The sequence below is a fragment of the Podarcis vaucheri genome (assembly GCF_965113315.1).
Source record: "Podarcis vaucheri genome assembly, chromosome: 3".
NCBI lineage: Eukaryota > Metazoa > Chordata > Lepidosauria > Squamata > Lacertidae > Podarcis > Podarcis vaucheri.
The window spans coordinates 38,857,652-38,882,862 of record NC_138761.1 but is presented as its reverse complement, the minus strand read 5'-3'; the positions used below and the strand labels follow the sequence as shown (position 1 = coordinate 38,882,862).

At 42.3% G+C, this 25,211-nt stretch overlaps 1 protein-coding gene across 6 annotated transcripts in view; it reads right to left on the bottom strand.

Annotated features, from left to right (window-relative positions):
• BTBD9 (BTB domain containing 9) overlaps positions 1–25,211 on the bottom strand; it is a 151,006-nt gene that overhangs the window by 106,966 nt on the left and 18,829 nt on the right. For all 6 annotated transcript variants that reach the window (XM_082214847.1, XM_082214845.1, XM_082214842.1 and 3 more), the window contains one exon: positions 23,978–24,097. In XM_082214847.1, coding sequence (XP_082070973.1) covers positions 23,978–24,097 — 120 coding nt within the window. The remainder of the gene's footprint in view (positions 1–23,977; positions 24,098–25,211) is intronic.

Here is a 25,211-nt window from a genome sequence, read left to right as displayed (position 1 = left end):
TATATATATATATATATATATATATGCTTTCGTAGATTTTCACGGGTACAGGAATGCAGGTTTTGGTGTCTTCGGGTGTATTCCCGTGTAAGAGTTGGGGTGTCTGGGCGACGTTTCGACGAGGTCTCACTCGTCATCTTCAGGCTGGTGCTTTCGGCTTCTTGTTACTGGAACAGAGCAGGATCTTAGTGTTTGAGTTCCTATAAATACTGTTGAGGGGGTGTGGTGTATAGCCTCCAACGTTCTGGGCAGAGAGGAAGTTCCTAGATTAGTGTGCCTTTTCTTCTTTTGTTCCTTAATTACTTGAGGGATATCTTGAGTGATTTCATGAGTGATATTCTGAATACCACTTAGGTGGGTCATTAAGTGTGGATTAGTTGCTAAAGCTTTCGTGTCTTGACCTCTTGAGCTTGTGAAGAGTTTTTCGAAGATGGCTGTGCTGCATTTAGTTGTGCTCTGGCTTGGCTTCGTGTATAGGGGCGAGCTGTGGTTTTGTGCCCTGTGCCAGCCAGATCTGTGTAGGGATTGCAGGGGGGTGCAGCATCCGGAGGTGCCACTATAGTTTGGCTACTGGATGGAGTTTGTAATTTATCTGTGGAGAGGGTCTGGGTTTGGGTCTGGTGTGGTTGATTGGTGACGGCGTTCTGTGTGCCTCTGGTTCTGGTGTCGGTTTTTGTGGGGAGGGCTAATTTCCAGATGTCTGGCAGGCGGGACGTGTCGTCACGCTTGTTCATGTTGTGAGGGTGTTTCTCTATCTCGATGGCTTCCATGATTATTCTCTTGTGGTGATGTTCCATGTTAAAGAGCAATTTGGAATCTGCAAAATTAATTTCGTGTCCTGTTTCTTTCATGTGTTGGAAAAGAGAGGAAGTTTTTTCTTCTTTTTTGACGGCATTCTTGTGTTCTGCGATACGTGCATTTATTCGTCTGTTTGTTTGTCCAATGTACGTGGCTGGGCAGACTTTGCAGGGTATTTCATAGACCTGCCGTCAAAAAAAAGAATGCCGTCAAAAAAGAAGAAAAAACTTCCTCTCTTTTCCAACACATGAAAGAAACAGGACACGAAATTAATTTTGCAGATTCCAAATTGCTCTTTAACATGGAACATCACCACAAGAGAATAATCATGGAAGCCATCGAGATAGAGAAACACCCTCACAACATGAACAAGCGTGACGACACGTCCCGCCTGCCAGACATCTGGAAATTAGCCCTCCCCACAAAAACCGACACCAGAACCAGAGGCACACAGAACGCCGTCACCAATCAACCACACCAGACCCAAACCCAGACCCTCTCCACAGATAAATTACAAACTCCATCCAGTAGCCAAACTATAGTGGCACCTCCGGATGCTGCACCCCCCTGCAATCCCTACACAGATCTGGCTGGCACAGGGCACAAAACCACAGCTCGCCCCTATACACGAAGCCAAGCCAGAGCACAACTAAATGCAGCACAGCCATCTTCGAAAAACTCTTCACAAGCTCAAGAGGTCAAGACACGAAAGCTTTAGCAACTAATCCACACTTAATGACCCACCTAAGTGGTATTCAGAATATCACTCATGAAATCACTCAAGATATCCCTCAAGTAATTAAGGAACAAAAGAAGAAAAGGCACACTAATCTAGGAACTTCCTCTCTGCCCAGAACGTTGGAGGCTATACACCACACCCCCTCAACAGTATTTATAGGAACTCAAACACTAAGATCCTGCTCTGTTCCAGTAACAAGAAGCCGAAAGCACCAGCCTGAAGATGACGAGTGAGACCTCGTCGAAACGTCGCCCAGACACCCCAACTCTTACACGGGAATACACCCGAAGACACCAAAACCTGCATATATATATATATATATATATATATATTTCTGAGTGCAATATCAACATCAAGATGTATTTCACATTCTACAAACAGGTCAATATTTTTGTCTCAACCCAATATTCTGTCACTTTTCTCCATATCTTGAATGGAATCTCTATTCACAAGCTTAGCCTCTGCCACACACAAAGGAACAAACTAACCACAGACACAAAGTTGAACTTATTTTTCAGTTTGCAAGCCCACCTTCAAGTTCAAGTCTAGTTTTGAAATCACAGTTTCAGGTCACGCAGGTCAGGTACAGATACAACTATGGTTTGCAAATTAGGACCAACTTTGTCAGCATGAACTCAATCTCTTCTCTTGCACAAACACCTCCCATCCTTCCCTTATTTGCATTAACCATAGTACATGCACCAATACAGAACTTGGTTAAGGCTAACCATAATTACTACTACCAGAATTTAAAATCAGGCTTTGAAACGGTATTACTAAATCTGACTTCAACAGAATGTGGTTAGCATTAATCACACTTCATTTGTGTGCTACATCATGGCTTGAGAAAGCAAGGGAAAGGAGGAAGTAAACCAAGTGAGTGCCAATTCTGAAGGCTGGCTCTCAGTTTTTAAGCTAGGGGAACCCTGAACCAAACTCGATAGACATAATCACGTTTACCCTTTCCATCTCTCCTTTACAATAACTAATCTACTTAGATACTTAGTAAATAGGACTGCCGTACACCCAGATTTTCCCGGACATTGCAGGGCGGAAATGACATCAGGGGGCAATTTTTGTCCAGGATCTTAGGCAAGCCAACTGAAAAAGCTCAACAACTGGTGTCCTGGTTTTTACTGGCAACCCTAAAAATACTAAGCTAAAATATATTTAATGAGTTTTAGTCTAATCTTCTAAGTGCTCTGCTGGCACAGCTGAAGCATGGCAGTCTTAGCATGTATCACACTACTTCCCACTAAATATTTGAAGAGAGCAGAACTCTGGTTGATATTTATCTCAGCAATGTTATATTTGCTTTTAAATTATGATTATAACAATGCAGCATGCAATACACGTGGAATACCGTGGATTCCGTAATTTAGACTCAGGTTCAAATCCCACTTTTTAAAATCTTCTACAGACTTTGATTGGTGGTAGTTCCTGTTAGTATGGTCATGCTAAGCCAGATGTTACTTCTTCCTTGTGGCTGCATCCTCAAGGACATTCCACACTGAGGTTTTCTGAGTGTTTGAATGAGCCCCATGAATCATAAAAAACAACACTCTCCTCTGATGCCAACTTTAATAGCACAGCAGCAAAGCATAAAAAGAACAGCAATTAATATGCCACAACAATTCCTGATCAATGTGCAATATAAATACAGGAGCTTTTATCCTCAAGCCTCCTATACTCCATTCCATGTGATAATGCAAATAGTCGAGGTTCAGCCAAAAAAGAGAAAGGTGTCAAAGAGAGAGATAGAAACCCTTTCCTTAGCCTTTAATGAGGTCTCCAGAGCCAAAGGCAAACCAATAACAAATTGTACTTTCAACATATTGAGAAAGGGCGGGGAGGAGAAGAGAGCCAGAGAACCCTGGAGCTTGTCATCTGAAATTAATTGAATTTATCCATGCCAAGAAAACAGTGGTAATAAACCCTCCCCATCTAAATTAAGGTTTTTACACCATGAGGGGGAAAAATTCAAAATTTATGGCAGTAATTTCATCTGGGTTTTTCAAGAAGTGCTTGCTGATTTTCTTGCACACAGTAGAAAAATCCCGCAGGAGCAATGCAAGGAGCAATAAGGCAGACTTAAAAAGATACTATTTAATTTCTCACTCCTCCCCTTGTACTATTACCATGCTTCCGTTTCTTGAGCTGAATATTAATTTTCCCATTGAAACATGCTTTCATTGTATCTGATAACATTTCAAATTCAGTAAACCTAACTATTTTTATGGATCATAGTATTAGTAAATTTGTTTGACATTATCATTACAAAATGCATTGTAAATGCTTACAAAAGCTATGTTCCCTGCAGAACAAATGGCTCTGCATTTGAAAACTTCAACACATACAACCATTTTCCCTACAAGGATTTATACCTTCCATTTTCCATGTTACTGAACCAGAACCGTCCTTGAATTCCACTGGTAAGCCAACTGAAATAACTAGTTAAAACACCTACTTTGCCTGTTTATATGGTTTGGCAATCCAATCTGGTGAGAATTTCCACATTTGGTACCAAAGAGCTTTATCATCTTCTTCACTAATTCTTTCAACTAGCATAGTTAGGTAATTAATGATCCCAGGTGTAACCTATCTGTACAAGCAGTTGCATACAGTGGCGTAGCGTGGGGGGTGCAGGGGGGGGCGACCGCACCGGGCGCAACATCTGGGGGTTAGGGTTAGGGGCGCAGATCCACGGGTTAGGGGGCACAAATTACTTGCCTTGCCCCAGGTGCTGACAACCCACGCTACGCCACTGGTTACATAGCCTTGTTCATTTTAAAGTTGAATGCTAAGATGTTTGATCCCACAACCACACCCTAGACAAGAACCATCATTACAGAAAAAAAGTATCAGCATTATTTGGCCCAAATGATACTGAATATTCCACATACATATCTAAATTGGGAAATTAGGGACATTAAGCTGTTGCCAATAATGTGTGGTATCCAATCAATGTTTGTCATACTCAAAGCAGACCCATTGAATTTAAGCTCCTTAATTTCAACTGTACTCTGAGTAGAATTAGATACCACCCTCAGTTTTTAGACTTGGTTTGTTGTGTGTTAAAAACAGGCAACAAATGTGCCATTTTCTCATGCCCATTTTTTCTTCTCTCCTCATCTTGATATTTGTGTTTTACACATGGGTTCCTGGTTCCTGGCTCTGAGGCTGATGCTTGTGGTCAGAAGCCTACTGAACCTAAGGATGGCTGCAGGAGACCATTGAATTGGATCCTACAGCATCAGGTTTTACAAAACCAGAGCCAGGAAACTAATCAGTATGCCTCCCATACTACTTAACCATGTGAATGACACCTGGGACATGGGACAAAAGTGAAGTGCCCACCTTCAGACCAGAAGACTGATCCTTTAAGAATCTGCATGGGGGGAGGAGCAGACAAATAGACTAGAGACAAAGGCTCAAAGTGCCTCAGTTCACCTCCAGTCCTAATCAGAGCAAGCTGCTCACAAGCAGCTTTCCTTGCCGCAACAGCCAACTTTTCTTGCTGCATCCTGTGGAGTTGTCCAGACCAGGAGAGATTTGTGCAATCACTGCCAAATTGCCAACCAACCAAACTAGCCCATTTCCAACTACATTATAACTTGAATAGTAGGGTTCTTTCACATCATCATGATTTACAAACTATTCTGTTCTGAAATGTTCATTAGATTTTTTGGGGGGGGTATTAAACAATTTATTTGCTATTGCTCGTTCATATTGTTTTAATGGGGACGCAGGTGGCGCTGTGGGTAAAATCTCAGCGCCTAGGACTTGCCGATCGTCAGGTCGGCGGTTCAAATCCCCGCGGCGGGGTGCGCTCCCGTTGCTCGGTCCCAGCGCCTGCCAACCTAGCAGTTCGAAAGCACCCCCAGGTGCAAGTAGATAAATAGGGACCGCTTACTAGCGGGAAGGTAAACGGCGTTTCCGTGTGCTGCGTTGGCTCGCCAGATGCAGCTTGTCACACTGGCCACTTGACCCGGAAGTGTCTCCGGACAGCGCTGGCCCCCGGCCTCTTAAGCGAGATGAGCGTGCAACCCCAGAGTCGGACACGACTGGCACGTACGGGCAGGGGTACCTTATTGTTTTAATGTTTTTAGTGTACACCGCTTTGCCTTCCTTAGTGAGGACGAAAGAGGTGGGTATAAATTATTTTAAATAAATAAATCACCAACAAACTTAATGAAACTATTTCACCACCTAGGACAAGCCCATTTAACTGCAAGAAGCACACATGCACTCAAGTTTCTAGTTTCTTATCACCTTTCAGAATTGTATACGGATTTCTAGTCAATTATTTTGAGACAGTCAGAATACACAGCTGCTTTTGCCTGTGGAAAGCATGGATTTTAACAATGAGGAAATTGCATGTGTGGAATTAAGCAAAACGAACCCAGAGCTATTTCAAAAATGCCATGAAAATGAAAGAAAAGAACTACAATAGAGTAGCTTACTTTCCATTTTGACCTTACCAAACCATCACAGAGCTTCATACACAATAACATGCTGTGGTTATCTGTTCCTCTGTTGACCTCTATATACCCTTTAGTGATGCAGCCATTTCTATACATTACAAAGCAGAAGCATACAGGTTTCTAGGCAGAATCTACCATGGATCATTAGGTATTTTATATCAGTTCTACATCTAGTTCTAATCTGTTTGTGCCATCATGGATTTAGCTCACAAATACAGCATGAACAAAAATATTCTCAAAATACATTTAGCCCCGTTATGCCTTTAAGAGGCAAAGAAAGTAATTTTCCAGTTTTAGCGATGCTTCTAGAAATCTGTCTAAAGGATTAATCTGCAGCTATTCAGCTGCAGAACATTACTTCTATGCCACAGACTTTGTATATGAACTATTAAATCTATTAGATCAATAGCAATTCCTCCCACCTACTATTAAGGAAGTGATTTAATGAGCACTGCATTTTCATCCTGGAAAAGGACCATTTCAGGGAACATGGTGCAATATGAATATATACAACATTCTGATCTATCATGACAATTACACAGAAACATGAAGTATGAAATGCTTCAAAATAAAAAGGTCACAAGACTGTTTAAAAAGATAAGCATTAATGATCTGGAAAAAGGAGAGGCCAGTGAAATTTAGCTTAATACAGGCATACGAACACAGGAAGGTACCTTATACTTAAGTGACACCATTTGCCTATCTGGCTCAGTACATTGACTGGCAGTAGCTCTCCAGGATGTCAGACAGGAGTCTTCTTCTTCTCTACCTGGAGATACCATCAATTCACTTTGGAACCTTTTGCATGCAAAACATGGGCTCCAGCCTCACGTTGGGCAAAACATTCCTGCATTGCAGGGGGTTGGACTAGATGACCCTTGGGACGCTTCCAACTCTACAAGTCTATGATTCTACTACTGAACTGCAGTCCGTGCTCAAAGCTACAGTCTTCACAGTACAGTCATACCTTGGATCTCAAGTGCCTTGGCTCCTGAACAAATCGGCTCCCGAACAATCAAAACCCGGAAGTGAGTGTTCTGGTTTTCAAATGTTCTTTTGGAAGCTGAACATCCAATGGGGCTTCTGAATGGCTGCAAGAGCTTCCTGCAGCCAATCAGAAGCCAAGCTTTGGTTTCCGAACATTCTGGAAGTCAAACGGACTTCCAGAATGGATTCTGTTAGACTTCTAAGGTACAGCTGTATGGTCAAGATGCTTCACGGACTGCAGCCAACTACATGTTCTCTCCATCCTTGTCCCATTGTGGCTTATTAGAACTAGCCAGAACAAACTGATTGAGTCCCAAGGATTGGCCAATGCCTCACTGTGGGATAGGGTGGCTCCAGATGCCTTGAAAGAGGTTGCCACATGCCCCCTCCTTAAAGACCCTTCCTGGACTATGAGGCTTTGTTGAGCAACTACTGCCCAAGTGTCAACATTCCTTCTTAACCAAGGTACTTGTGAGTTGTGGCCTTGCAACTTCAGATCTACTTGGATAAAGCTGATTATCTTGATCCATTTCAGTTACAGATTCCAGCCTGGCTTTGGCACCAAGAAAGATTTGTTCCTCTGGTTGATTACTTGCTTCAGAAGAGAAACGGGGGGAATGTGATACCACAAACTGTGATATCCTCATCTGAGGAACTCTTTTGCCACTGATATTTGTGTTACAGTGATCAGAGTGCAGTGAAAACAGGTTCATAAATATTTCAAATATTTAACAATTAATAAAATAAATGTGAATATCTTCTAGTGAGATAGCTGCATTCAGCTGTTGCAACGAAAACAACAGTGTTTCTTGGGGAAATTTATAATAGTGTGAAGCTGTTTGAAATACAGCAAGTAAGGGTCTATGTTACGCAATCTATACATCTTGAGGTGATAAAAGACTGAACAGTAATATACCGTGGAACCTCGTGTTACGGACGGGATCCGTTCCGGAGGCCCGTCCATAGCACATAACTGACGAAAACCGAAGCGCCACATCTGTACACATACACACAGCGCAATTTAGCGCTTCTGCGCATGCGGCGAAACCCGGAAGTGCTGTGGGATGCAACACGAAAACAAGTAACCTGAAGCGGATGCAACATGAGGTATGACTGTATACAGTTTGACTTTAAAAATATGCTCAATTTGCATGTTATATTTTGAACATACTTTCTGAGGTTTTTCAGAATGTGTAGCAAACGGTGTCAAAACAAAAGGCTGGGAAGTTTAAAATGTACTAAAAACAATTAAGAATAAGAAAGGGAACGGCTAGGTAGCTGTTTGGAATACTATAGAATTTCTAAGGGAAAGGACATGTAGCCATGAAGACGTAAAGTAGTGGTAGCTAACCTGTGTCCATCCAGATGTTGCTGGACTACAACTCTCCTCATCCCTGACCACTGGTCATGCTGGCTGGGGATGATGGGGGTTATAGTCCAGCAACATCTAGAGGGCCTCTATTGTTACAAAAAACTGTGCCGCCCACACAAAATACATTACCAATTTCCCTGGAAACATAATACAAAGGAATCAAAGAGCTTTAAATGCTGTTTTTCTCCCCCAAGGGATTTCTGTTCCTTTATTAGCTAGGATGATTCTTTAATTGTGGTAGGCGTTCTTGTTGATTCTTACCCATCTCAGAGCCCAATAAGTCTTGGAATATGGATAGTTATCATGCAACATCCATTTCTTTTCCCAGGCTCATGGGAATTCAATTTAGCCCACACTTATAAGAAAGAAGAATGTCCTTGTTTACAAGGCAGTTTATTTCAGTGCATTGGCTTGAATCCAAAAGTCCCCTTCCATTGATAGATGAATGAAACCTTTACATCCAACCCACTGTTTATATAGCTGCTGCTTTCTGAATTAAAATTTGGGATTATACCCAGATTTTTCTGCTTTAATGTCTGTGAGCTGTGTTGGAATGGTTTTGGGAGAGCAGGATAGACATTTATTAAACGAACATTCCTGCCTCAAGTTGCCTACAACTGAAATTTCAAATTGTACAAAAATGACAAGGATGGAAGAAAGGTAGAGTTAAGGATAAACAGGTGGAGAATATGCATTTCATTCACTTACATTTGTTCCTTTTTAGAGATTTATACATCACATTGCACAGCAAGTCTCTCCCAAGATGGCTTTCAAGTATGGTTAAAACATAATAAAATAAGAAATATATAATACTCACAAAAAGGGTGGCTAGAAATCTGGACAGTGGGTTTTTTTTAGTACATAGCACATCTGAATCCGGGCCAAGCTAACTGCACCTAGCTCCCATCAAAATAAAATGACATGTAAGTCATCACTAACTTTTCACACTGACTGTAATGAGACCAAAGTTCAGTCAATCTTGTGTAGCTGACCCACTCCACTGACCTAACCTGAATTAAAGAAGAGCCAAGACAGCAGTAGGGGAGGGTGTCTTAGCACAAATAATAAAGTGATCATTATCCTTGCAATTCTAACTATTTCAAAAGGCACAACTCACTGGCCTTTGTACCTGTGTAAGCCATGAGTGAATTTTTCCTTTATGGCTGTCGAGCAATATGGTATTTTTCCTTTGAAAGGCTTAACTTGTTACACACCGTCAGGCTTAGTGAGTATAACACTTTTTGCTCCCAGAACTGAAACAGTGATCCTGCTCACCTTCAAAGCTTTATCAACTTCCCTGTTGGTTAAACATATGCTATTCCATTTGCAGCCCCTTGTGGTTCCTCATAGACCTATTGTCTAACATGCTTCTGAAAATAACCCCCCTCCCCCCCAAAAAAGGACTCTGAATTAACTCTAAGGACAAACAGAATATCACTTCAAAGGCTTGGGTTACAAAATTTCTGATAACTCACCCTAATATTGCAGTGGCCTTTTGTGCTATAAAGCGTCACATTGGTGATCATGGATCACTATGGCCGCTTTCCACACTAGACAAACTATATAAGAATTATGTAACAGAATGATCTTGGCTCGAAATTTACTCTAGCATAAGAGGCCCAATTCATACACAATGGTCTAGATCAACATTTTCCAACCTTGGGTTTCCAGCTGTTTTTGGACTACAACTCCTATCATCCCCAGCTAGCAAGACCAGTGGTCAAGAATGATGGGAATTGTCATCCAAAAACAGCTGGAGACCCGAGGTTGGGAAACACTGGTCTAGATTGCTGCTTGAAACATACTTCACTGAGGACCATTCATATGGACAAGTCAAGTGGTTGCCATTTGCTTTCCTGATCTCTAAAGCAGTGTTTCCCAACCTTTTTTGGGCAAAGGCACACTTGTTTCATGAAAAAAGTCTCGAGGCACACCACCATGCCAGATGGGGAAAGGTCACTTTTTACTTATGTAAAAAAAAATAAAAAAATAGTAACAGCATAGAAGGTAATGGTTAGGCTAGCATCCCTCTTCCAAATATGCTAGGTTTTTATTTGCAGGGACTGTTCTACATGGGAAAGCATTCAGCACTGTCATTCTCCCATCTGCCATCTGAATTGGTACTATTCTGGGTCAACTTACTCTGCTGCATGTATAGATGAAAATGGCACCAAGTGTGGGGGAGGGGGCAGAACAGGTTTCAGATACAGGATATTAAGCATACACGTACTTCAGATTGAACTGGTTGCTTGCTTTGCAAGTTTTCATTTCCCAAATGACTGCCTTGGCAAGCGCAATACCTACCAGGCTCAACGCCGGTCTCGCACTGCCGCTTCCCGCGCTCTCAAGGACCCGGGAGGAAGAAGGCGTGAAGGGAATCCCGAAGGCATGAAAACCTCGCGCATGCGCAGGCCTTCCGCCTGCGACAGCCCAGTAGGCCGGCCGAAGTGAGCGGCGATGGGATGTGGGAGGGAGCTTGCTCGCCGCCCCGCGTGTGCCTATGTGGGGCACGTTACAGCCCCGTGACGTCAGCGCCACGCAGGCAGCCAGGCAGGCAGACGGCGAGAGCCCCGCGCTGGGCGGCCTCTCCTCGCCGCCGCCGCCCCGCCTCTCGCCGCCCGCCTCGCCCGCCTCCCTCCCACGGCACACCAGGCAACGTCTCGCACCGGTTGGGAAACACTGGTTTATCTCTTTGATGTCTGATGGGAGGGCATTCCACAGGGCGGGCGCCACTACCGAGAAGGCCCTCTGCCTGGTTCCCTGTAACCTCACTTTTCACAGTGAGGGAATTGCCAGAAGGCCCTTGGCACTGGATCTCAGTGTCTGGGCTGAACGATGGTGGCGGAGACGCTACTTCAGGTATACTGGACCGAAACCGCTTAGGGCTTTAAAGGTCAGCACCAACACTTTGAATTGTGCTCGGAAAGGTACTGGGAGACAATGTAGGTCTTTCAAGACTGTCGTTACGTGGTCTCGGCGGCAGGTAGCAGCGCTCACAGCTTACGGACTGCACCGTGTAACAGGTGTCTGGCCCAGCAGCCTAAGGCGGACAAGCCACTGAAACAGGCATTCAGAATCCATTCATTTCATAAAACCTGCAGGGCTCAATCTCTGTGTTTGTGTATGTGTGTGTTTCTGTTTTGCCCAAGGGTCTGGGGGTGGGAGAGAGCTCTTTAGCATGATGCTTTTAAAACAATTAAATTATCAACAAACAAACCTGATGATACGAACAGCAACGTCAGGTGCTGGGGGGGGGAGAAGGGGGCCTACTCGGAAGTAAATACTGCGTCCAGGCGCAATTAGCGCTGATTTAAGGTGGGAGAAATAAGAGCATGCTGCCTGCGTCGGATACACACTCGCAGCCTCCCCTTACACAAGGGTAGCAGCTCAGGGAGCAGGTGGAGAGGGGATTAGAAGCACACCCTCCGCGCTACACGGTGGAAGGGGGAGGGAGGAGGACAAGGCCATTCTCCATGTACAAAGCGGGAGGGGGAGCAGAAATGCGCGCCTCTCTCCCAGCCCCACATTCAACAAGAAGAGTCCCTCGCAGAAAGGAAGGGGGAGAGGCCCGCCGCCGCCCCACCACCGCCCCCCTCCCATTCATAGCCACACACTCGGCGGCGTCAGGCTGCGACGCTGGGTCCCCGGGGACTGAGGCGCGTAGCAACCCCAACACCCAGAAGCCCGTGACTAGGCCTCCGCCCTGAGAGGCCGGCACCAGCCGAGCGAGCCCCGCACGAGCACCAAGGCGCCGCTGGGGCCGCCGCTGCCAGGGTCCCCTCCCCCCACCCAGCCAGGCGCACGGCAGCGGCAATGCGGCTCCCTAGGCTGCGCTCTCACCCAGCGGCGGGCAGGGCCTAGTCGGGTCCCCCGGGAAGGGGGGACTTCGAGGGCCGCGCGCGCACACAAAAGTTGGGAGAAGTTAAAAGCCCGTCGCTAGCGGCCGCGGAGGAGGGAGAAAGAGAGAGGAGGCGACACCGCCGTCCCATCACTCCACCCACCCACCCCAAATCTCGATTCCTTCCGAGGCGATTGTCAGGCAGGCGCTCCGCGCAACTCACTCTCTTCCCTCGGTCGGAGCAATCGTTTTTCTCCACAGAAAAAACAATTGGGGGTCTTGCCACACAGTTCTCCCCCCGCTCCGAAGAAGAAGCCACACAGCATTCTCGCCTGGAGAAAAGGAGAGACGGTCCCTCTCCCGTCTCTCCCCCCCCGCCACCCCCATTGTCAGCCACGCAGCTGCCACCCCTTCAGTCCTTTCTATCGAGGAACGACCTTCCTCCATCCCTCGCTTTTCCCCCTCTTTCCTTTTTTTAAAAAAATATTTTCTCTTCCCCTTCTTTTTTTCCACCCTTTCTTTTTTCTCTTTCTCCCCCCCCCTCCCCGCCCTCCTGCCTTGCTGGGTTAAAGGATTTGAGCAATGGGTCTGGAGGTGGAGCTCGGAGGATTAGCCCGACTCGCCCGCCTCCCTCCCACGGCACACCAGGCGACGTCCGGCGGCACACTACTGTGCCGCGGAACACCGGTTGGGAAACACTGCTCTAAAGAGTGTCTTCTACCAAGAAGACCTGGGTTTTCACCTACTTCCACACAAATAGAGGCTTTCTTTGTAGTAAACATACAATGTCACATAAACGTGCCCTCATAAGGTGTTTGGTACTTCAAATAGGAATGTACAATGCCAGTCTAAAAAATATTGTAAAGAATGAACAGACTCTCTGTGCAAATGATTAATTCTACACATTTCTGTGTAAATTACATAAGGTTTTTATATATATATATACAATCCAATTTTTAACCTCAACTTAGCATTTAATATATCAACAGTAGCCAAGGACAGAACTAACATTCTTTTTTTATTTATCTACAGTATGTCGATCACCAGTAACGGATAAAATACTTTTATAGTTTTTCGTTTCAAGCAAGAGTGAATTATTTCAATTTCATTCATTTTCACTCCACAAAAATAGTATAGATTTGCTATGCTGAAACAATTCATTTTCCTTTCATTTACACACTTATCTGTGGAAGCAGGATGAAATACAGCTAAGGAGCTCGCTCTCTTTTCAGGTGGTTATGTATGCTTTGTAATTTACTAGAAATTGAAATCATCTGTAATAATTTCTTCCAGTCCCTCATTCTGCTAGAATCTATTCTGCCAAGGTTTCCTAATCAGGTCTGAAGCACATTTATCTTCAAACTTTCTGTTAAGTTTTAGAAAGAGTTAGAACACAGTATCTATTTGTTTTAGTTGTACCCAGACTTTAATCATCAATAATAGGAAATATAATCACGAACACAGATTATAAAGGAATGACAATACATGCAGGTGAATGTTTAAGCCAAGTGAGGTATCTGCTCTGCCTCTCATCAAACTTTACATTTGCATCATGGGAGCCAGAAAAGGAGAGGCAGCCCTTAGATTTAATACTGAGTAATGCTTAGGATGTGGCTACATTTAATTTCAAAAAAATAGATTAAGTCTTCAAATACATCAGGAGGAATAAACCAACCAAGGACAAGTTAGGACCTTTAGATGTCAAAGAAGAGAGGTACAGATGGAACCCTATAAAAGTTTAATCAGAATGAAGTCCTATGCTCAGTGCTTCTTTTTTAAAAAAATGAACATTTGGCGTTAAATATAAATGAAATATTTATAGCAATGTACAAAATACTGAATGCCCACATCTGAACTATTGTTCCAGAGAAGGCACCTGAAAGTTATATAAATTATAAGATGTGACAAGGATAAACTTTAAGAGGTAATGAAAAACAAGTTATAAGGTCAAATGTCATTAACCTGACAACTCCTTAAAGATTTAAGTGTGAAACTGCTTTTAAAAATTGCTTGTTTGTTTATTAACTCTGTATACTGCCCTTCATCCGAAGATCACAAGGCAGTTAACAACAAAAAATACAAAATGAGAACACAAAATACATAATAAATAATAATAATAAAACCAGTAGCAAACCAGTAACCCCCAGGACTCCAAGGTATGTCAAATGGTCAGCCCAGAATCATCATAGCCAAAGGATCTCTTTAGTTAATGAGCCATTGTCAGTACAGACATAAAAACTAGAATGCACCAAAAAGGAGGCGAAAGAAGAAGAAGAGGAGTTTGGATTTGATATCCCGCTTTATCACTACCCAAAGGAGTCTCAAAGTGGCTAACATTCTCCTTTCCCTTCCTCCCCCACAACAAACACTCTGTGAGGTGAGTGGAGCTGAGAGACTTCAGAGAAGTGTGACTAGCCCAAGGTCACCCAGCAGCTGCATGTGGAGGAGCGGAGATGCGAACCCGGTTCACCAGATTACAAGTCTACTGCTCTTAACCGCTACACCACATTGGAGAAGCAAGTCCCATTCACACTTAAAAGGATATCATGCTTTCATGCTATGTGAATGACTTGTGGTGAGCTTTTGCAGACCAAGCAGAGGAGATCAGAAGTTTTTGCCTCCAAATTTCAAACAAACCACAATACCCTATTACCTACCAATTTAAGAATCTGTGGTTTGTTTAAGCCAGGAATGTGGAATCTGTGGATGCTAATAAACTCCCATTAGACTTAGCCAGCTTGGCCAGTGGTGATGGGAGTTGGAGCCCAGCAACATCTAGAGGGCCACAGGTTCCACAACCCTGTGGTAGATCAGTATTTTTTTAAAGTCCTGCACTAATTCAGTAATTGAAAGTATTCTGTGTCAATTTCTAAAAACAATAATGTGTGCATAGATTGAATCAGGAATTATGTCCACACATAAGGTTATTTACAATCAATCAAAACCACAACTGCGTTAGGAAGATCATTATCAGATTCTCATTCACATTCATTATTGTAGCTGGAAGCAGTGTGAGACTTAATGAGTTTTGTTTTCCAAAGAGTATGCTCCTAGGATATCATGATGCACCCAACTCCCAAATATTTGGGATGTATGAGTCAAATCAAAAGCTATGTTGATAAGCAGAATTTACACTGAAACACCCCGAGAGAAATGAGCTCAAACATAAAAGGCCAGATTTATTCCTGGTGCTATGTGACTAACTGCAACTCAATCATACCAGCGATAAAAGCAAGTCCAATGGCAGTTGACAGCTGGCTCGAAGAATCTTGGCTCCTAAAACTGAAAAAATATACATCAATATTCTTTTTATTTTGTGCTGGAAGTATGAATATGCATAAGCACCAAGAAATGGTATCATTATCTGTTTTGCACTTCAAGTGTGAATTTAAGTGGGGTACAGTTTGTTTCAGAAATATATCAACAAACTACAATCATCTGCTTAGAAATATGGGCATACATGGATACTTTATGCAGTGACATTAGATTAATTCAACAGATGGCAGTCACTGATCAACAAACTGAAATAAACCAAAAAGTTCTGGATAAATCCAGAACAAAAAAGATACTATAGGGGGTAAAAGTAGACAGATTTGAACAGCTAATCCTGGCTGCAAAAATATTACTGAGAGAACACGTGCAGCGCCTTTGGGCAGGGGGGAACCTCAAGCAATGACAGTCTTTAAGCAATCACTTTTATAACCTTGTGGGGTGTATAACCAACTTGCAAACCTATGACATACTGCAGAATTATTAATATTCGCAATGTGTGAATTCTTCAAGCAGCTTGGTAATTAGTCCTCAAAGTCGCTACAACCTGATCGTTTCGAGCAACATTACATTTGTTGCCAAGAGTGAAATAGCTGTAAAACTAGTTGTTACCTCTAAAAGACTTCACAACAGAAATGAAGACCGTAATAAACAATGAGTTAACGCTGAAATGAAATAAGCTCCATGTTGAAACTCTGAGGTATGTCTAGAGTATGCATTTAGTAATCATCTGGAGGCGGCAACTACTTTGTCAAATGCAGGAACTCAGATAAGTGTATTTACTGCATTTATAGCCTGCCATTCACCATACAGTGCATTAACGTAACAACTTAAAATGCTATACAACATGAGAAATGTATAAGCAAATAATAAAACCACTGTTAAAGCAACAATTAGATAGTACAGTGGTACCTCGGGTTACAAACACTTTGGGTTACAGACTCTGCTAACCTGGAAGTAGTACCTCAGGTTAAGAACTTTACCTCAGGATGAGAACATGGCAGGTACCATTAGCTAAAGTGGTACCTCAGGTTAAGAAAGGTTTCAGGTTAAGAATGGACCTCCAGAACGAATTAAGTTCATAACCAGAGGTACCACTGTGCAGTTATACCTCGGGATAAATATGCTTCAGGATAAGTATTTTCGGGTTGCGCTCCGCGGCGCGTTACTTCCGGGTTTCACTGCTTGTGCATGCACAGACGGTCAAAATGATGTCACGCGCAGTCGCAGTCGCATCTTACGTTCTATTCAGGATGCGAACAGGGCTCTGGAACGGATCCCGTTTGCATCCCGAGGTACCACTGTACTGCAGAAGGAGGTGACTACCATCACTTCACCCTCCCACAAAGGCCCGCTGATGAAAAAGCATATCCTGTCAGTGCAAGATGCACCTCAGAAGGATGAGCACTGTTCAGCAACAGGACACTGCAGAGAAGGTGCTCTCATGTGTCATTGCTAGGCAGAGCCAAAGTGATGAGACATCAGAAATTTGCTACCCTTTATAGGATGCTCCCAGCACCAACTACCAACATTATTTCATTTTGTGGGGCAAAACAGCTTTCCCATAGGAGGTGGAGAAATGCAAGGTTCTAGATATACAGAAGCAGGATCTTCTCCTACCTGTGGGCAAGTCATAGCTGCACACATTGCCAAAGTTCAATACTCCAAGGACCACCTCACCCCATATAAACCAACCCAGACCCTGCAGCCATTATCTGAGGCCCTTCTTTGCGGGCCTCTTCCACAAGAGGTCCAGAGGACAACAACATGGGCCTTTTCTGCAGTGGCTCCCTACTTGTGGCATGCACTCCCCAGGGACACTCGCTTGGTGCCTTCATGACATATCTTTAGTCAAGAAAAACATTCATTTTCTCCCAGGCCTTTGGCTAATTAAATAATCTATGGCCTTTTAAGCAGCAAGGTGGGTACTGTTTTTGTTTGTTCGTTTGTTTGTTACTATAATATGCATTTTTGTATTTTTTATATTGCAAACCGCCTTCTGATCTTTGAATGAAGGGCAACATAGACATTTATTTAAACATTTAAATATATAAATAAATAGAATCTATCTGCATGCAGTGTTTGCAAATAATAGGTAATAACCCTCCACAATAAAAACAATCTATTAAACTGCTGCCATCATTGGTCAACAGTCGCATAATGTCATGAGTGTGTTAAGTTCAGAAGAACACACAGCCACACTGTCTGAATCCTAAAGAGTAAGTGAACAGCATGCTACAAAGACGTCTTGCGTGAACAAAGGATATCAGTCCAATTAAATTTTGTTCTAAAACCAGATTTTAAATTTGCTTATGAATCCATACATTACACCAACTACCGTATTTTTCGCCCCATAGGGCGCATCAGCCCATAGGGCGCACCTAGTTTTTTTGGGGGGGGGGAATAAAGAAAAAATATTATTTCCCCCCCGGGCGCCGGGCTTCCCCCGACCCCAGCCCCCAGAACAGGCTGCTATCCGCAAGCCTATGGAGCCCGCGGGAAGTCGCACCGGTCTCCCCAGGCTTGCGGATATCTGCCCGAAGGCTTCGGGATGCAGGCATCTCTCTTCGGGATGCAGGCAACTCCACAAACCAGGTCGGGTAACAGCGGGATGGCAGCGCTCTGCCTCCCCGCTGTCGCCCGAGCTTGTGGGGCTGCCCGATATCTGCACGAAGCCCGGGGCATGCTGTGCAGCGCGCCCCAGGCTTCGGGATGCAGGCTGCTATCCGCAAGCCTTGGGAGCCCGACGGGAACTCCCATGCAGCTCCCAAGGCTTGCGGATAGCTTCCTGAAGCCTGGAGAGCGAGAGGGGTCCGTGTGCACCGACCCCTCTCGCTCTCCAGGCTTCAGCGAAAGCCTGCATTCACCCCATAGGACGCACACACATTTCCCCTTCATTTTTGGAGGGGGGAAAAGTGCGTCCTATAGGGCAAAAAATACGGTAATCCGTGTTTCGAAATTCTAACAGTTAATAGTTTACAAAATTAAGAGCCTGCAGTTTATAATAACAGAGAGAAAGCACACCACTTAGAATCTCAGCACAAGGGGCCCACCAAACTGGATCAATGGATTTTCACCTTTCCTAGGTTTACAGGACTAAACAGTTCAATATCAGTCAAATATTTTCACAACAATGCCATGGGTTGCTGTAGAGCAGGACCTCCATTTTCATAGTGGAAGATTAATTTTCAGCTGGTAAACAGTCTGGCGCATTGCCCAGTGTCTGGGGATCAATACACAAAACAGACTTTGCTTCTCTGTCAAGCTAACTGTGTGTCAATCCCAATTCTAAGAGTCTTTGCTCTCTTATGAGAGTGGATAAGAAAAAAGCAGCCCTTTGAGCTGGGAGGAGTTCTTGGTGTCAGCTTTATTGATTACGATCAGAGCCTATGGAAAACTCTTCTTTTTATATCAGCAAGTGTGAAACAAAATCGTTAGTTGAGATTATAGCTACAAATCATGATCAAACACACAAAAGAGTGGACATAAAAGATCTGTGATCAGGGAACACACTTCTTAGCCAAGGCCTTAGCTTGGCCATATGCCAATGTCTTTGTACATTCCACATTTTTACCCAGATGCCTATGTTTTTGACACTATAGTCTGGGTCCATTTGCATAGCCGTCTTTCCTGTTTACACAGACTTTTTGCAAAACCCTAAAATTACTAGAAGCTCATGTGAACTAAAATAGGTGAAGGGTGTCTCTTGCTTTCTCATTTATTCCTTCAATCCTCAACTTCAATTGATTTCCATCTCATTTCATAAACAGAGAGGCCAAAACACAATACGCTACAAGGATATAAAAATAAGAGAATGCGATTTTTAAAAAGATGCAAATTTAACATACTCCCAATAAGTCACCAGTTTCTAAGATTTACTCTGGAAAACAGCCAAGGAAATCACCAGTTTAAGAAAGTTATGCTTTAGTGACACCACGTGGCTATATGCCAATTTGCCATCTGCCCGGAACACTAAGCACATTAAGGAAAATCTAAATCCTAACTAAATTTCTTGCCATCTTGTGGGATAGATGAAGCAACATTAAAACACAGTAAGAAATAAATCAGTAAAAGTGTATAGGGGACTAGATGATTTACGATTTAAGAGGCACATTTGTCACTTGCATAATCAAACCTAATACACTGGATTATAGAAGAAACTGACAATGTGTCTTACACTTGCATATGTTTCCTATTTCTGTCACTTTGAGTAGATAATTACAAACCAAATTAATACTTACTATCGGAATTTAACAACTAGGTTTGGAAATTTACACAGAACGATGCAAGATAAATGACACCAAAATGGTAGGACCACTGGAGACTTTTGTCTATTTTCTAAATTAGCTGGCTCAACCACATATTCACTGAAGGAGGAGGGTGCCCAGAGAGAAAGATTTCTGTCAAGTTGATCACCAGTATTTTATAATTAACTGTTTTGTGCACTTTGCATAATAAGAAACATGAGTTGGAGAGCCCAGTAGATTATTTTATGCTCCAGTGTTGAACTACCAGCATAAATTGGAGAGCCCAGCAGATTATTTTATGCTCCAGTGTTGAACTACCAGTAAAAGCCAACTACTGTACACTTTCAGTGCTGCTCACAACTATTTTGCTTTGAATGTGTGTTTGTCTTGTCTGAACTATTGATTATCTGAATAGCTCTTTGTCACAGAGCTATCAGAAAAGACAAGGATGCTCTTCTGAAGAATTTTAGCATTTAATCAAAACAGTAAGGCACTTTTAGAGAAGGATTATAAACACGAGGTTACATCTCAGCGTAATATATGAGACTCTTCAATTCATTAGCATGCCAGTGTGACAGTTTTATCCTTCTCGCACCAGCTTAATGGAAAATTTGTGCATTTTGTTTAAAACAAACCCCCTGCAACTATGATATTTGCTAGCTTTCATAGTTGTGGAAAGACTTGGAAAAAAACAGCATTATCATATTCTACTTATAGAAGTATTATTATAGTTGTTTTATTATTATTTTATTACCTTGTCCTTCATCTCCAAAAGCACCCCCAGTGACTTCCAAATTAAGACAAAGGTAATTTTAAACGCCTTACAACAATTATTATTTAGTATTTTTATAGCGTTTATGTGGGAAGCTAAAATATGATTTAAATAATAATAATAATAATAAACTGGTGTCCTTTCACATGGAGTAAATGACAGAGCAGGACCAGGAAATACAACAAAGAGTAAATACAACAAAGAGTCTTCAGTTTTTTTTCAGGTTTACCATGCAAGACCATAACCCAGTCAGTAAGTGAGCTTGAAAGTTTAAAATAGCTGAAGCTTTTGCGCAGATACAAAACATGAAAATGGAATAAGCTACAAAGAGATTGTATACTCTAAGGAAGAAAAGTATTAAATATTGTTATCACCCCATTCCCCAGTTTAATACAAGCCCAAGTTAAATATGTAGTGGATCAACAACTAAATACAAAATACTGACAGACAAAATAATCAAATCTGCTTTAAACGGCATCCCTAGGTTGGATCCAGAGAAAAGCAGAGGCTGGCAGAAGATGACTTACCTACCCCACTCCATCCCCCCACAGTTCCTTCCATGAGCAGAAAGCAGCTCTGGAACCAACCCAAGGACAACTAACAGGTTACCAACACATATATAAGCAAGCAGTTTAGCCTACTCCAAGACTCTGTTGAAATGCACTAGGCACAGAACACAATCAACAGTTCAGAAACTAATTTGGATTTTTCAAAATGCTATTCAAAACCAATTTCAGGCTGTAATAATGGCTACAATATATTGCAAGTAATGCAACGAATGACTGATTAGGCCAACTAAATCAGTCTGTGTTTACTGCGAAATTTCTGGCATACATTTAAATATTAATAAACTAGAATAGTTTGCAGACTGTGTGGAACAAGCTCTTTCAGTATGACTTTGTGATAATGTTCATATGAAGTTGGTATTGTTTTGTGAAGCCTGAACCAAGAAATTGGGAGAAATAAAACAGGGAGCACAAGAGTCTATAACCAGTAAAACTCAATGCATCATCAGGAACATATCCCCCCCCAAACAACATCAAATTAAAGGAATCTGTACACTTTCCTAGCTGAGCTCAACTTGCCTCTCAATTCCCATAGATGATATTTGCATACAACAATAATTCAACAGGCCACCATATTTTACCAGCATTTTAATGCAGCCTTGTATTTAACTCTTTGTCTGGTAGCTACTGGCAACTTGGAATTCCATGCTGACTGCACCATTTTCGGCCACTTGGTAGAATGCAATATTTTAGTAACCTGCTCAGCGGCTAGCAGCACACATCTCCATGCTCCTCACCTCTTACTAGATTAGTAAATAATTTTGTAGGTGAGTAATTTTTATTAATGCTTTTAACAATCATGCTTTTCCAGTGTAGCAGATCTTTCCCATCATCAGTGGTAGCCAACACGATGCCCTCCAGGCAGGTCTGTGCAGAGTGAGGGGCAGTCAGGTCTTGGAGGGCTAAATTGGCCGGCAGGCCCCACCAGGGACCAGATGCATTTTTGTTTGAGTTTATCTCTTTATTCTGACAATATGGCCACCCTGGGCCTCAGACAAGTTACACAAGGGGCTGCCTCCAGGTACTGTTTGGACTACAACTTCCATTATCCCTGGTCATTTGACGCCATGACTGGGGCAGATGCAAACTGGAGTCCAACAACAGCTGAAACTACTCCTATCTTTCACTGTCATCAGGTACAGAATACTTGTTTCACTTCTTAAATAGCAAACTGATACCCTTGTGTTCATGCCCTCCTTTATTCAGTCCAAAGCATCCCTTTGCAGAGTTGCTGACACAAAGTATTGACCCAAGTTATCTTCTTTAAGATAAACTTCAATTACAGCAGCTACGGCAAAGATGCAAGTCCCTAATATGCAAGCAGAAAGAGCTTAAATGTGTGCATTTAATAAAGAGCAATACTTCCTTTGTGCTCCATGGGGATCTGTGCTGGATGCTCCAGAGTAGACCAGGGTTCCAGAGTGGAGCCAACCCCTCTTGCAAGCATGGCTTGCATTCAGCATTAAAATTAAACTGTGTCAGGGACATGCCCTTCCATCTCTTTGGTCCCATTCCCGAAGAAAAGCAATGTAAGACATTCAAAACTGTATGGTCTGTATTGTAAGGATATAGAAAAAGGCCTGGACAACAAAATAAATATTGGGTGGATTTCTCCTCAAAAACCTCAGCAGAAGAGATGCAACTCTATTCCTTTGCATCTCCAACTGTCCCTGAACTACTGCACTCCTAAAAGCTATCCCTTGCTGGATGAACAACTTGTCGCATTAGAATGTAATTTAAGTTTATGAGAAAATAAATATAAGCATTACTCATCCTTGGTTTCTTACAAGATACTTACCTTTTCCTTTTTAAAAACTAAACTTTGTTTTTAAGGCTACTGCTTCTTTGAATTGGTATCCTTAACCCCATGAGGACTTCAAAGGAAAGAGCCGAGAACTGCAATCCCTGAAGTGATTCATGCTACTTTCTGAATCTCTCGTAGTTTTACCCCCTGGAGATTTTATTTTTTAAAACTTGGGACAAGCTTGTTATTCCTACACACACAACACACAATCTGAATTAGAACAAGATGTAAAAAATACCATGTGAACCTGTGTAGGATCTTATATATACCAAAGAGGGAAAAGATACCCCCCCCCCAAAAAAAAGTGGCCAGGGAATGGGAGGGAAAACAAAGTAATGCTTTTCAAATCAGAGCTCATCTCACATACTATCACTGCCTCAACTGCAATCCCTGTAATACTGCAGAAATTTACTGAAGGGGAAAATGACATTTTCTTTTAATATTATGATGCTAAATTGCAGCTGCCTGAATAATAAAAAGAGTACCTTCTGCAGGTGAAACAGTGATGCAATCCAAAATTGTACTTGATTCTCTGGAAGGGCCTATCTTTAATATTTTTTTATTTTTAACAAGAAGTGCTTAAAACAGGTTTATAAGTTAGATAACTACATGCTAAGCAATTTTATTATCAATGGGTGGTATCCAATGGGAGTCAAACTCAGAGCTTGTCTATTCAAAGTATTACTAACGTATATCACCCATAATGGTAAACTGCAATTAACTGGTGAGCATTCAAGAAAAAATCTAAATTTTTCCTTCTTGGTTTTTCAGCATCACTTTTCCAAAACTTAGGGACAACATCCATATTTGATTGGGGTTATAAAATACTTACAAAGCCAAGTTGTTCTCTACAATGCCTACAATATACACAAAAAGCTATCATGCTCAGGACTTGAAGACGACCAGGTAGATAAACAACTAGCAGAAAAAGGATTGCATATAAAAAAGGAGAGGATTAACAGTTTTTCAAGCCTACAGTTTGCCGCTCATTATCACACAGCTATCTCAACCACTGGAATGTGACATCTAGCTCTAGCAGCCAAATCGGAACAACTGAGATACAGACAATAATACCAAACTGCATAGATGTGTGCACTAACCTGCAGACACGGGCAGGAAAATACAGCTTCTGCCAAGATCGACAGAGATATCTGGAGTGGTCGATTACACGGATCCAGTCTAGCTCGTCCATGGACACCTCAATATAATAGGAGTAAGACCTTTGAACAGCAAATTAATTAATTGAAACACTGAGATTATCAATGCTCCATCTTTATACAGTATACCTTATGTATCCTAGTGACTGACTATGTTAAGGTCACATGAACTCCACTACACAACATAAAGCCAAATATTCAATAAATTACACCTTTAGTGGCAATATAACAAAGTATTAGCTTTTAATGTAACCAAGACTACAGTTCTTACACATATTTGCATGACAGGTACATCTCAAAACTGAAATATAATTGCATGCTAAAAATACTTTGAGATCTTTTTAATGGCAAAATTCACAATCGCAACAAAATGAAGTAGTCTTCCTTCAGACATGATGGAACATTAAATGCAGACATTTAACACACCTAAAGTCATAAAAAAGTAATTTGTATTCCTACTGCATAGGCTAAATTTAAACCTGAACCACAGTAGTCATTCCTGCTACAACATCAGCAAGGCAGCTTAGGAAAGATTTAGCAGACTATAAACATCAGCACAGAATAAAGGGAGACTGAAAAGGGAAGTTTATTTTGTGTTATATACTATTTTCCACCAGTTTTTGGTCAACAACTCTCAACTCTATTACACCTCCTATTTTAATCCACTATATTATATACACCTCTCTGCTATCTTATTTTACAAATTAATCATTCTGCTCTATTAGAAGCTTGCAATTTGCAACAGTATCCTTGTTTTTCTTATACTAGATGCTGCTATTACTATTAATATGTGTCATTCACCAAATCCTATTGCCCACAGGGTTAGGCTGTAGGATTTGGTCAGTGGGCTTACCGTATTTTTCGCTCTATAAGATGCACCAGACCATAAGACGCACCTAGTTTTTGGAGGAGGAAAACAAGAAAAAAAATATTCTGAATCCCAGAAGCCAGAACAGCAAGAGGGATCCTTGCTTTCGCTGTGCAGCGATCCCTCTTGCTATTCTGGCTTCTGGGATAGCCGCGCAAAGCCTCTTCGGGGCGGGGGACTCCCGCTGCCCTGAGGAGGCTTCGCATGGCTATCCAGAACAGCAAGAGGGATCGCTGCGCAGTGAAAGCAAGGATCCCTCTTGCTGTTCTGGCTTCTGGGATAGCTGCGCAGCCTGCAATCGCTCCATAA